Source organism: Xenopus laevis, chromosome 8L, assembly GCF_017654675.1.
Source record: "Xenopus laevis strain J_2021 chromosome 8L, Xenopus_laevis_v10.1, whole genome shotgun sequence".
Classification (NCBI taxonomy): domain Eukaryota; kingdom Metazoa; phylum Chordata; class Amphibia; order Anura; family Pipidae; genus Xenopus; species Xenopus laevis.
In genome coordinates, this window is record NC_054385.1 from 115,111,194 (window position 1) to 115,125,098 (window position 13,905).

The following is a 13,905-nucleotide window of genomic DNA, read 5'->3' on the forward strand; positions in this document are numbered from 1 at the left end:
AGCCAGTGATTATAACATTGTATCATACTGTGATTAGAGGCTTGCTTCTAACAAATAATGTTTTTCGGGTTCTATACATTATGTAATTAAAACTTTTGAACACAGATAAGCCAAAAATACAAATTAAAGAATTTGCTGAACTTTGGTGAACTTTGCTGAACTTTTTCTGTAGTGCTGCATACAATAGGTACAACTCTTATAGCTCATGGAATTCTCAGGGTAATTGTGTGGCCCTTTAAACTCCAGCATTAGTACAGTACCTAGCCCAGGGATCGCCAACCTTTTTTTACTTGTGAGCAACATTCAAATGTAAAATCAAAGTTAGAGAGCAACACAAGTATGCAAAAGGTTCATGTAGGTGCTAATAATGGGCTGTGACTATTTGTAGCCTCTTTGTGGACTGGCAGCCTACAGGAGGCTCCTCTTGGCAGTACACCTGGTTTATATGCAACCAAGACTTGCCTCCAACATGTTTCTTGCTAGCCACTGGTTGGGCATCACTGACCTAGCCCTTTGTAATTGAGACCTGCTTTCCTCAGTTACTGCCCCTTTTTCTTTGCTTTGTAGTCATGCTGTTCCATTTATTTTCCTATTAGCTCTGGCACTTTCTCCAGTTTAATGTCAAGAGAAATTAGATTCTCCCAATTCTTGAACCAACAGTTCATCCCTATTTCTCCTGTAACCTAGTCTTTTTAACTATAAAATTCAAAATTCTAGTAGGAAAATTTTTTTTTCAAGATTTATTTTAGCCCAAGGATATAAAAAGTCAGAATACTCCATCTCAGACCTGACTATTTCAGAATTTCCAGGCAAAAATCCCAAAAATTCAGGCTTTTCTGGAAAAAAGCCTGAAATATCAAGCGATTCTGGAAAAAATAAAAAAATAAAAATGATTCGGATTTTCGCTTGATGTTCTCGTGTTTGTATCATGCTTTTTAATAATAAATACACTCCAATCATGGATTCTAGTTTGGTCTGACTTTTTTTTTTTTTTTTAAATATTCAGATAAATTTGGATTTTGATAAATAATCCCTCCAGGGGTGCTTCGCCAATGAGGCGAGTTGAGGCTGTTGCCTCAGGCGGCAGCGCCCCACTAGGTACCAGGGGCAGCAAAAATGCTGCTCCTGGTACTTTAAGAGCGAATTTCCGGGGGAGGGGGGCAGCAGCAACTGCTGCTGCCTCAGGCAGCGGAGGGGCCAGGATCGCCCCTGCCCCCCTCCCCCTGATCATTTCTAGCATGGCAGCCTTGCAGCTGTTTATTATCTATATTCATCTCTATCTTATGTATCCAGGATGTATTCTGAAATTGCTGTATTGTTTGTATCTAAAGTTCTACCTTCTTTTCATCATCATCATTAAACAAGAACTTATACAGTGTGGGGATTGACGGGCGAGTAAACTGCCTGTTGATTCACTTCTCACGGTGACAGGAACAGGACAAATACCTTTATCTGATCAAAACACATCCCTGATGTATAGTTTATGTGATACTTATATTTAACAATTACAAAGAAATGATGGATCTATCATTTGGCGGTAAGTAGGAAAAACTGAATTTTCAGATGGAAAGACTACACTTGTTGAAGTTAATCAAAATACAATTGTTTGCAATCAGTACACCGCTGCAACTTTAATTTATTAGAATCTCATCATCTGTTTACCTTATACTAAGCAACAATATATTGTACATTCTCTGTTTGTTGTTTATTTATCTTTTAATTGTATTAAACATATTCTAGTGTTCCGTTCTGGCTTTAACAGAATGATATAGCACTTAGGGACAAATATAAGGCCAAGAAGTCCTGATCCAGAAGCGAGTATGGCAAATATTTCCACGGATGTCAAATACTTGCCGTTGGTGCTCAAATAGGCTGGGATGAAGGAGATCCAGACACTGCAGAACACCAACATGCTGAAAGTAATATACTGAGCTTCATTGAAAATGTCTGGTAATTCACGAGAAAGATAAGCAACAAAGAGGCATATCAAAGCCAAAAGTCCAATATAGCCAATCACGGTATAGAATGCACCAGTTGATCCTTCATTGCACTGTAAAATCATTGTTGTTGTGTGGGACTCAGTGTCATATTCTAGAAACGGGGGAGAATTGATCAGCCATAATGAGCAGATAAAAATCTCGACAAGAGTGCAGAGCAACACAATGCATTTTGGGATCCTTGTACCAACCCAGCCTCTTAATTTGCTTCCAGGCCTGGTGGCACTAAAGGCAATAACAACAGTTAGAGTTTTGCCCAACACACAGGAGATACTGATGGTAAAGACAATGGCGAATACAACTTGTCTTATTAAACAGGTGCCCTTCATTGGCCAACCAATGAATAATAAAGAGCAGAGAAAAGAAAATATCAGTGATATAAGAAGATAATAACTAAGCTCTCTGTTATTTGCTTTTACTATAGTTGTATGTTTGTACTTTATAAAGATGATCAAAACCGTTGTCGTTAATACAGACAGGAAAACAGCCATACAAGCCAGAGATAGTCCCAAGGCATCCCCAAAAGACAGAAAGTCCAAGGTCCTCATAATGCATTTGTCTCTCTGCCCATTCGACCACTGGATGTTAGGACATTTCACACAGTTTTCCATATCTAATGAAATAAAAGCAGAGAATTTTTACAAAAATAAAGAAGAACTCAGTCAAAAGAGCTTGCACTGAAAACGATTTATGCTTATTGTTTTGTGAATGGGAAACCATCATTGTTACGCTCTAACTACACGTTATTAGGGATGGGCGAAATTTGACCCATTTTGCTTCGACAAAAATTTGCAGACGCCCATTAAAGTCTATGTTAAAGTCATTTCAACAACAAAACAAGGCAAAAGAATTTGCCCATCCCCACACGTCATCTACTTTTATTCTTAAGAACCATTCCTTGTCATTTTATCTTTATGTCATGTGTATATTGTTTTTTTTTTAAAGCCCTCAACGCTAAACGCTAACCTTAAAGGGCATGTAAAGACAAAAAAATAAAATCCCATTTTTACTTTCTTTAATGAAAAAATTTAATATACTTTAATCAAAAAATGTGTACCGTTTTTTATAAGAAACTTGACTGTATGCAGTGAAATTCTCCCTTCATTTACTGCTGTGGATAGGAACTGTCAGATGGTCCCTAACTGCTGAGTAGGGAAACAATCATACTTATGAACAGCAGGGGGAGCCCCACCTTACTTCCCAGCCATGCAGAACTTAAGCAGCTTTGTTTATGACGATCCCTAAGCAGCCCAGACCACACTGAGCATGTACACAGTCTTAGTCTTGCAAAGATGTTAACAAAGTTACAAGATGGTGACCCTCTGTAGCCAACTTTGAAACATAAATTATTTGTTTGATTAGGCTTGTGGTGCAGTAAGTTCATGTTTATATTTAGTATACAAAATACAGCATTTCTAGCCTTATTCTATTTTAGACTTTACATGCCCTTTAAAAAAATTTTTTATTTATCCATCTATACATTCATTCATTAATTTTTTCATTCATTCATTAATTCATCTTTTTATATCTTTTTTAATGTTTTAAAATTTTAGCTATTAATTTTTTCCCAGTTCCTGTGCACAATTTAAACAAACTCCTATAATAATTTACTGCATTAGACCCCCTTACTCAATGTAAAGTACTACAGATGGAGCACAGGTAATGGAGTTCTTTTATAATGGAATTCAGCTTTTATAATGGATTTCAAAAGGTGTGTGTATGTATATGTGCAGTTAAAAGAGTTATGCAAGTAATAAGCAAATTCTCCCTACCAGACACAGTAGATACTTCTCCTTCTGAACACTGAATACAGTTATAACAACAAATTGGCTTCTCCTTGATTAAAATCTTTCTTGAACCAGGAGGGCAGTTCTTGCTACAAGAAGAATGAGGGATCTAAGCAGAAAAAGAAACATATATACATGAACAATTTGTATATCAACATAATCACATAAACATAAAAAATGATATATAATAGACTGTACATGGGAGCAAGATACTTGACAATTTTTTACATACCCCATAAAAATGAGGTGACCACAAAATGTTTTCTTTGTAAATAGAAAAGTTATCTCCAAGAAGAGCTGATGAGTAAAAGTTCCCAACCTTCCTGGTAGTCATTGATCCATTAGGAAATATATTCAAGTTGAGAATATCAAGGCGTCCTGGAACTTCTCCACATTGATTAAAAAATATTTCATCACCAGATATTGTCTTGAAATGGACTTTCTTTAAATGACTGTTTAACTAAATAGGTAGACTTGTTACCAAATGAAAGGTACCACCACACACACACATATATGCATGTACATGAAAAACAATAATTATTCTGAAATTCAGAAATGTTAAATGTTGCCATCCTACCTAGGATTATAAAGGCCATTAAAGAACATTAGAACTCTCTTGGATCCTTTCAAAGCTCTCTGATGGAATATTCTATATTCTGATTCAAAGCGTATTGACATGTTTCCACAAATGGAAGTGTATTCAGGTATTCTGTAGCCATGACCCATTACTTCAATTACAGTACATACTGATAGGGATATTAACAAACCATAGTTCCATCATGCCCAAATTTGGCATGACCATTCAATACATAGGATACGAAGATACGAGGATAGACCAACAGTCATTTTATTTGGTCACAAATAATCAAATTGGCCATTGTGTGTGTAAATAACCTGGCTGCCAGAATCAGCCTAAAAGCAGGATGAATATAATCCAAAACAGCTGCACATTTTTACTGGTCATTAATTATTACAGTTCTAGAAAAGTTTACAAGGGTTCTTACTCAAGCCCACTGTATTTTTACAAATATTAATACAGGTATGGGATCCATTATCTGGAAACCCATTTTCCAGAAATCTCTGAATGATCTATTATAATCAAATAATCCACATTTTTAAAAATGATTTCCTCATTCTCTGTGATAATAAAACAGTACATTGTACTTTATCCCAACTAAGAGATCATTAATCCTTATTGGAATCAAAACCAGCCTGTTGGGTTTATTTAATATTTACATTTTATAGTAGACATGCGGGGGAATGTAATAAAAGTCGGTAATGGAAAAACTATTTGCAATGCAAAAAGTTATGCCTTTACACAAACAAATTTTGCTTTGTGTGAATTTAATATAGCTTTTGCGAACCCGGTAACTGTTTAGCGACCACTTCCAACAGTGGAAGACCATTTGTGAATTTTATAGTTTGCACCAATGCGCAGTAAATGTAATAAAACTTCTTACTGAAAAAGTCGTTATGTTTGCTCCAAAAGATTACGTCACCTTCAAGCACTTCTTAAGAGTGCGCAATTAAATTTGCGATGCGCAATTAAAATTCGCAATGCATTAACAGTTTAAGGAACAATATTACATTATGAGATGTGAATTTTTATTCTTATTGGTGTGAATAAAGTATTAAGGTGCAAACCACATAATGGTCCATTATCAAGAAAACCCCAGGTCCCGTGCATTTTGTTTAATTGCATATTCAGTGATTTTATTGCATTTTTAGTTGTGTTTTTCTGTTTATTTACTGGCTTCTGCTTGTTCTGGATTGTTCTGTATCTTGCTTGATATTAATCTTTGATTGTTCTTGATTGTAATTACTGAATTTTAAATTCTGTGTTACTTTATTGCTTGTTCTAGTTATATTTCACTAGTGGACAGCATTTTAGGTTTTATTCACTTGATGAGGCTGCTTCTCTGTGCATGGCATCTAGCTTAACAGAGTTACGTGACTCTGATTCTTAGTATGTGCTCCATGCATCAGACAATGACTTGTCTACTGATGAGTCACCAGGTGGTAACTGTACTACTGTTACTGCTCTTGAGGAGCCCACAGAAGTGGATGAATATTTTCAAAATGAGGAAGAGGTATATGACTGATGCTGCAGATCAGGAAGAAGGCAATAAGGCTGATGCTGCAGATAGAGGAGAGCCTGCATGGGGGCCTCCTGGTAATTTGCCCCCTGAAATATCCCCATTTACTGCAGTCTCGTAAAGGTGGACACCAGGAATTTTTAACCCATTGGGGTTTTTTTCAATTATTTATGACTGAGGCCATCCTACAGAATATAGTCCTCTGTTAATACAATTTTCTGTTGTCTTTAGTTTGCAGTTCCAGGGTCTTCAGTTGTGCAAAGAATGTTTTGGTTTTCTGGTAGATGGGGCAGTTTGCATTTCAAACATTTAGGCTACGTTTAGGTTTAGGATCAGCTTCCTCTGTATCAACTTTACCATTTTGTTAGGACACTTTTGGAGAGAAACAGGATACTTGCTCTGAAAACTCAATAGCTCTGCTTTCAGTGCAGTTACTGAGACTATTTTTATTTCTAGGTGATATATATTTAGTTCCTAGTCTAGTCATTCATCTTTTTGTAGAATTGAGGTTGCACAGCTATGGTTTTTGTGTACTCATGCTACAAATTAATATTTATACTGTGGTGGTTTGACCTACTGAGGTGGTTGACCTATTGTCCCAGTTTTAAGGTGTTAGGTGGCCGCATATTTAGGTACACCCATATATGTGGCATATCTTTTTGTTCAGGAGAAGTTGAGTACTGATATTTAGTAGTTTTTTAGTTGCCATGGCAATTTTGGGGAAAAATCTAATTTTAGAGCCCTTTTCTCTTTTTTTCAGGTCAAACCGCAAATTTCTACTGAAAACAGTTCTGCATGTAGAAAAAAGGGTGCTGCTGAATAGCTGTATGTGTGCACTTTCAAGGAATATGTATTTTGTGAGGGGTATTTCACAGGTAAGTGGGTGTTTAGACTGAAGAACTGCAAGGTGTGCACATAGAGCTCAGCCCCAAACTTTTCAGCTAAAATTGTCCTTGTCCCTGTTTGGAGGCCAAGTCTTTAGGTGCACCCATACATGTGGAGTATCGTTTTACTTGGGAGAACTTGTTCTTTCATATGTGGGTTCATTTGAACATTTTATTTGAGTATTTTTCACAAATTTACTTCTGATTATGTGACTGTGATTGTGTTTCAGAAAAAAAAGATTCCATAAAACAATGTTGCGTTTTATGGTCATCTGTATGACGACAGCTACATTTAGTGCAGAAACTACACCACAGCTAAAAACCTAGTGGTATGTGGTTGATAAAAATACCTAACTTATGGGGGCATTTCACTTCTATGGTTAGATATGTCACTTTAACCTAGAGATGTCCTTATCTGTTGTGTTTAATGTAAAATTTTACAAAATGCAGTTGTTATTGTTGGGGTGTCTTCTGGACAAGAAAAGCAGGATACCAATACAATCTGGTATCGTTGGATTCAGTACAAACAGTGCTTTTACAAACAGTGAAATTTTTGTCAGTAAATGTAATTCTTCTTTGAAAAAAACTTGTTAATTACAAGCAGCAGAACAAAGCAAATAAATAATAATAAAAAAAACAAGAAATTCGGTCTGTACCATACAAAAAGGTTCTTAACCCATTTCCAAATTTAAATACCTTCCATGGCATGAATGTTGCCAGAAATTCTGAAGGATCCAATCTGTTGCCGATACTATCCATATACATATTATGAAGAGCATGTCCTAGGGCATATATAGATACATATGTATTATATGTCAGTCTGTAGGTATTAAAATTAGGAAAATATTCCTCAAATGTTTTCAATGTCTCATTTATATTATTTATGGTTCCTTTTCTGGTTGGTTGGGGAAATATTTCATCCCACAGAGAGGCAGTGATAGGATCCCTTGGAAATTTCAAAGGGTTTGCAGAGTAAATGAACTCCTGCAGACCAGGTATGTTCCCTTGGGGTAACGCCAAAAGTAGGGATCCATTTAATGCTGTTATTTGGTAGTTTACAAATTCACTTGATGTGATAGTTAAAAAAATCCAAACAATTTTCCTTTCAGAATTTTCAGCAATGCTCCAGAAAATATAAATAAAGTCCTTCATGTTTATGCCCACTATGACAACATTTGCAGTTGAATTTTTTATTGTTTTTATAGAGTCAAACATACTTGCAAAATACTTCTCATTGACCACGATGAAAAATTCAACACAAGCAGCACCGCTGTTGATAATCTGGTCCTTTAGTTTTTCATTCCTAATGTGGTGATTGCCATTATCTGATGATAAAATACCCACCCACGTCCAGTTAAATGTTTTGAGCAGGTAAATAATGACTTTATCCTGCGCGTTCTCACTGGTCATAGTCTTGTAAAGTGTTGGAAAATGTATTCTGTCATTGAAGCTGCTATCCTGAGTTCCATAAGTAATCTGAGTAGAAGAAAGTTAAGTTCAACAGGTAACCAATAATTGTTGTGTAAGAAGACCCCTAGTATTAGTCTTACTGTCACGGCCGGCACCCGATACCAGAACAAATGCCAAGCACCCTGGTCTCGGCTTCACCAGTAGTGTGACCACCGTTGGGCTTCGGGAGGAGCCCTCAGCTTACTTGGGTGCCACCTGGACTTAACGAGGGGTGCAAGGTGAGATGTTCTGGCTGGCGAAGGGGCACGGCTGTTAGCAGAGTCTTTTGGGCCGAAGGTCACGATACAAATGGAGCAGGCAAGAGAATTGTCAGACAGGCTGGGTCGAGGCAGGCAGATATCAAGAATTGTCAGGCAGGCTAGGGTCAAACCGGGTTTTCAATCAAGGGGTTAAGCAGGAAGAGTTGTCGTAGGCAGGCGGGGGTCAGGATACAGAATGCAGAATGTCAGGAACAGGCTGGGTCAAACACGGGTAATCAAACAGACTAAATTCAGAACAGATCAAACGCACAAGGCTCAGGAACCACTAGAAACAAGTTCTATCACGGACAATGTACTGTGGACTGAAATGGGCTTAAATACTTTCTGAATTTCGTATGACGTCAGCGCGCCTGCGCCTTTAAATGGACGGAGGCGCGCCGCGCGCGCCCTATAGAGCAGCCGGCGCCAGCGAAAACACGCTGACGCGGCTAGGAAGAGGAATGGTGTGGTGGGCGTCTCCGCCGATGGCGCGGCTGGCAACCCCGCCGCACAGGTATTCTTACACTTATATAGGATATTGGGTTTTATAGGCAAAGAGGACATTTTGTAAAATCTTTGGACATTTGTTTTTAACAATGAGCAGTTTAATTGTTGTTGTTGATTGACAGTTAAGTTCCGGTCTGCCTTGCACCTAACATAGTTTCTGTCTGCACATTACTGATTTTTAATCTGGAGCAAGGTGCAAAGTGCATCCTTCCTAAATTACAACTTACACTGCTGATTATATGGGTCCATGGAATTGGTAAATTAAGCATTTTTTTTTATTATTCTGCTTCCTTATAGAATTTTCTTTGAAAACCAAACCTTGAAGAGCAATTTTAGGTGAGGCTATATATAAGCAAGGTGTGGGACTTGGTTGTAGTAGTCTACATAGTAACATAGTAAGTTAGGTTGAAAAAAGACACACGTTCATCAAGTTCAACCTTTTAAGTCTATATATAACCTGCCTAACTGCTAGTTGATCCAGGGGAAGGCAAAAAAAACCCCATTTGAAACCTCTCCAATTTGCCTCAGAGGGAAAAATTCCTTCCTGGCTCCAAAATGGCAATTGGACCAGTCCCTGGATCAATTTGTACTATGAGCTATCTTTCATTACCCTCACTTGCTAAAAATCCATCCAACCCCTTCTTAAAGCTATCTATTGTATCATCCAGTACGACTGAAAACCCCTTCCAAATATTTAGCCGGAACCTCCTTTCTTCTTATCGAAATGGGTGACCTCTTGTCACCTGGAAGGACCTACTGGTAAATAAATCATTAGAGAGATTATTATATTATCCCCTTATATATTTATACATAGTTATTATATCACCCCTTAAGCGCCTCTTCTCCAGCGTGAACATCCCCAACTTAGCCAGTCTTTCCTCATAGCTAAGATTTTCCATACCTTTTACCAGCTTAGTTGCATTATAATATCTTCCTTGTTCTGGAATTAAGTCTGGATTTCTTATTTAGGAGAACTGCCAACTACTGTGGAAGGATAGTTGTGTCATATGTTTGACAAAGATAAGTTTTTCAAAATTGCAGGTTAGCAGATATTTTAAAGTGGACCTGTCACCTACACATAAAAAGCTGTATAACAAATCGCAGGCAAATTAAACATGGAACCCAATTGTTTTTTTTCATTAAAGCATCAATACCTGTTATAACAGCGTTTAAATATCTGAGCTGTCAATCAAATATTACCTGCCCCGCCTCTATGCCTGGGGCATAGAGGCGGGGCAGACGGTTACTTTCACTTTCCATTCAGTACTTCCTAGATGTCACTGCTCTCCTCACATTTCCCCTCGATCCTCACACTCTATAATTGTGTAGGGCAATGTGTATGGCCATTAGGTCCCCCATTTGGGCAAATACACAATATTTTGGGGTGATACACAACTTGTCTTAATAACAGTGACCACAAAATGGCTCCTGCTTGTATCCTGTGATTGTGTAATTCCAAGACTGAAGGGAATTAAATTTAAATAATAAATGTAGTGTAAGTAAGCTTTATTTTGCTCAACTAACATGATTAAAATAATTTGGAATCATTTCTTAGGGTGACAGGTCCCCTTTAATAGTAGGAATAGTTAGGAAAGTGTCATTAATAAAGAATAATGCCCTTGTTATAATTGCAACATATAATATGTTCATGAATAAATATGTGCATGTTTTAAAAGTCAGTTTCTTACCTGTGAAAATCTGTATATGCCAAGGAGCAGGTACATTGCATGTGATAATGCGTATACCAAGTGTCCTACAAATGCGCCCACTGTGCTTTTATTGTTACACTTATAATTAGGGACATAATCACTTTTCTGAGTTAAGATACCAAATACATTTTCAACCGTTTCTCTTTCGCTGGAACATGTGTCATAAATATGGAAGCCTAAAGTGATGTTTGGTAAAATGTTAGTGTCCTTGTTGATCTCTTCAATGGCAAATATGGCTGCCAGATAATGACGATAATATTTGAGAAAATGGCTATAAAGGAGAAGAAATAATATATTACATTTTATATAGAAAAGTCAGCCATTTATTTGCAATCAGGAATTACTAGACCTCTAAAGTGTCATCAAAACAAGACAATAGGGGTCATTTACTTAGACCCAAAAAGAAGTGCAAGAGCACTAAGGGGAGCAAAAGACTGCTGCTGTCTGGTTCTTGCTGTGCTCTGCAGAACATGGTGTTGGCAGGTACAAGGCAATCCTTTCCTTACCACCTGATCTTAATGATGTGCATGATAGAGGATGGTCAGGGGGCAGGAAGGTGCATGTCTATGGGCCAATCCTTTCCTGCTACAGCACTGTATTACTGGGGTGAACAAAGGTCTCTGCACTTTGTTTTATGTTTCTGCTACAGCAACAATACTCAGAATACGAAAGAATGTAGACAGGATCACACTTGGGTCACTTGGGTGCCATTGATTCTTAGGAACCTATGCCAAAGCACTTATGAAAGAAGTTAAAGTCACCTATAGTACCTTAACAGGAGAAAGCTGGACCTTCTGAAGTGCAGTAAAGAAAAATTTTTTGATTGACAGCCGAGATTTTTAAATGAGCATACAACAGCTATGAATACTTTAATAAAAAATAGAAATTGGATTTCATGTTTAATTTGAAAAGGACTTTTATTATACAGCTTTTTGTGTCTGGGTCCACTTTAAGCACTGTGTACATTTGTGGTGCTCTATAAATAAATACTTGCAACCATATATACATACATACAGTACTTTTGTCTCTGTCACTTGCACTTATTATCTCAATCCTTACCTTACACTATTGTTGTAAATACTTTTAGCACCTTCCTATGTTATTGATTGGCATTTAAAGGCTAAAAGGACAACTGGATTGTCTACTGAAATCTGACAGATCTTTAGCTACATTTTGTTCCACTTTGGACTATCCACACAATTTTTATGCACTTCACTGTCTTAGTCTTTAAATCCATTGATAATAGTCCTACATATAGAAAAAGGCCTGTTTACATTGCAGCATTTTCTTTCTGTGATGCGAAGTGTAATTATTAATGCCAACAGATACAGTCAGATATACAGTATGTGCCCTCCCTTTGATTACACCCTCTGTTAATCCTGATGTAAATATTTGTTGTATTAAATGCACTCAAGCACTTTAAATAAATATACATAAATCAGAGTTAAAGACTATAATTTATCTCACTATCTACTGCCTCGCTCTGCTGTAATATAAAAGAAAACTAAGCGTCTTTGATATCTACAATCGCAGAAATCTCCGCAATAAATGTATACCACGGAGCACCGTGGTGGCCAAAATTAAGTTAATGTTAAAAACTCCATTGATCCATTAAAGCCATAAACAATTGAGGATCATATTCATATTGCAGAACCATATAATTGATGCGTTTCGTAGCCCAATCTAATTTTGGCCTTTGTGGTGCTCCATCCTATACATTTATTCGTTGGATCCAGATGCCGTCCGGGGGCAGGACTTCATGCTGTAGTATGCAAGGGCCGAGTTTCTACCCATGTGTTCCCATACACTTCTGTTTATTCTGTGACACAGAAATCTCAGGGACAGACTTGAACTCAGAAAAACTGAAAAATATTTGCAACTACCCTGTGTCTAGATACTGTAGTCTTGTTCTTAAGCAAACTTCCCAAGAAAACTGTGGGGAGGGTATTTATTGTTCACATTACTCACCCATAACATCTTACAATTTTCAAAGGTTTTTCCAAGAAACTTTCCTTGGTGGTTGTTTTGTATATAAACAGCTCAATAAGAATTCCCAAAATGATGTCACCTTCCTGCTGATAGCCTGGGCTGCCTTGGGAATCCAGTACACAGGCAGACGAGATTTTGGACTCATACTGTCCTGCCACCAGGAGTGATCCAAAAACAATGGCAGCGTATAGACCAATGGAATACAATCTGCAAGGAAATCCTAAGAAGTGAAAGGGATGAAAATGTAACTTTAGACGGAATACTCAGAGTTGTCCTCAACCTCAAATTTTGCTCTTGTCGAAGTATAATTTAATGTAAAATGATCTTGAGAAAAATGTCCCCTCAGTTGTATCTGCTTCATTGGAGCTACAGAAAGCAAGGCTTAACAAACTCAACACATTTTTTCTCCAAGGGGTGGACGATGAAAAGTTTGAAGATTGAACACCCCATTCCACAGCTTTGAATCACTCACCTCACCAGAAACTGTCTGCACCTCCTGGTAGAGCACGGGTTATATTCAAATCTTCTTAGGTGGGTCCTACTGTTGAAGGAATGGTCAACCACACTGGATTCAACCACAGAGCTCATCTCACAAACAGCTTTGACATTAGTAGTTTTAAATACAAATGAAAACCTTTTTATTGACGGAAAAGGTTCACAGTCTCTTTGGCTGGTGCTGATCTGATGGTGCGAACATCACTTCACACTTACTTCAAATACTTTCCTCATTCAGATGTTAATCTTATTTTTCAGCGGTCGTGTTCACAACAGCCCAGAGGTAGAACTCACTGCCTTGGTGATAATTTCCAGTTATAGGCAAAGCTCACAGTAGGACCTATACTGGCAGCATAAACACTGCAGGGTACTATCCCTGGCCTCCTCGTTGGAGCCTGTGGCCAGGGTTGGATTGGGCTGGTGGGATGCTGGGAGAAAAACCTGGTGGCCCCCGGCTCTTGTGGGCCCTGCCGGCATTCAATTCGAAGGATTAAATCGTTCGAAAGCACCCATTTTCACTGGAAAAAATACTTTGCCTATAGAAGTACTCAAATTCGATCTAATTTCGAAGTTTTTTAACTTCGAAATTCGATCCTTGATAAATATGCCCATAAGGGTGTTATTTACTAAAATCCAAATTAATTAAAATAAATAAAGCTCAACCAAACTCCCATGCCCAATTTTGCCTTATTTATTAATAAAATAATTCAAATAAGTCGGATCGGGAAAAAA

The 13,905-nt window shown here is 37.6% G+C and overlaps 1 protein-coding gene across 1 annotated transcript; it reads right to left on the bottom strand.

The window, feature by feature from the left end:
* Nucleotides 1–1,705: 1,705 nt before the first annotated feature.
* On the bottom strand, nucleotides 1,706–13,266 carry LOC108699028 (vomeronasal type-2 receptor 26). The gene is made up of 6 exons (XM_018230885.1): nucleotides 13,151–13,266; nucleotides 10,669–10,960; nucleotides 7,982–8,240; nucleotides 7,461–7,546; nucleotides 3,770–3,893; nucleotides 1,706–2,610 (listed from the first exon to the last, which is right to left on the bottom strand). The coding sequence occupies exons 1-6, from the start codon at nucleotides 13,264–13,266 to the stop codon at nucleotides 1,706–1,708; spliced, it is 1,782 nt and encodes a 593-aa protein (XP_018086374.1).
* Between the last annotated feature and the right edge of the window lie 639 nt (nucleotides 13,267–13,905).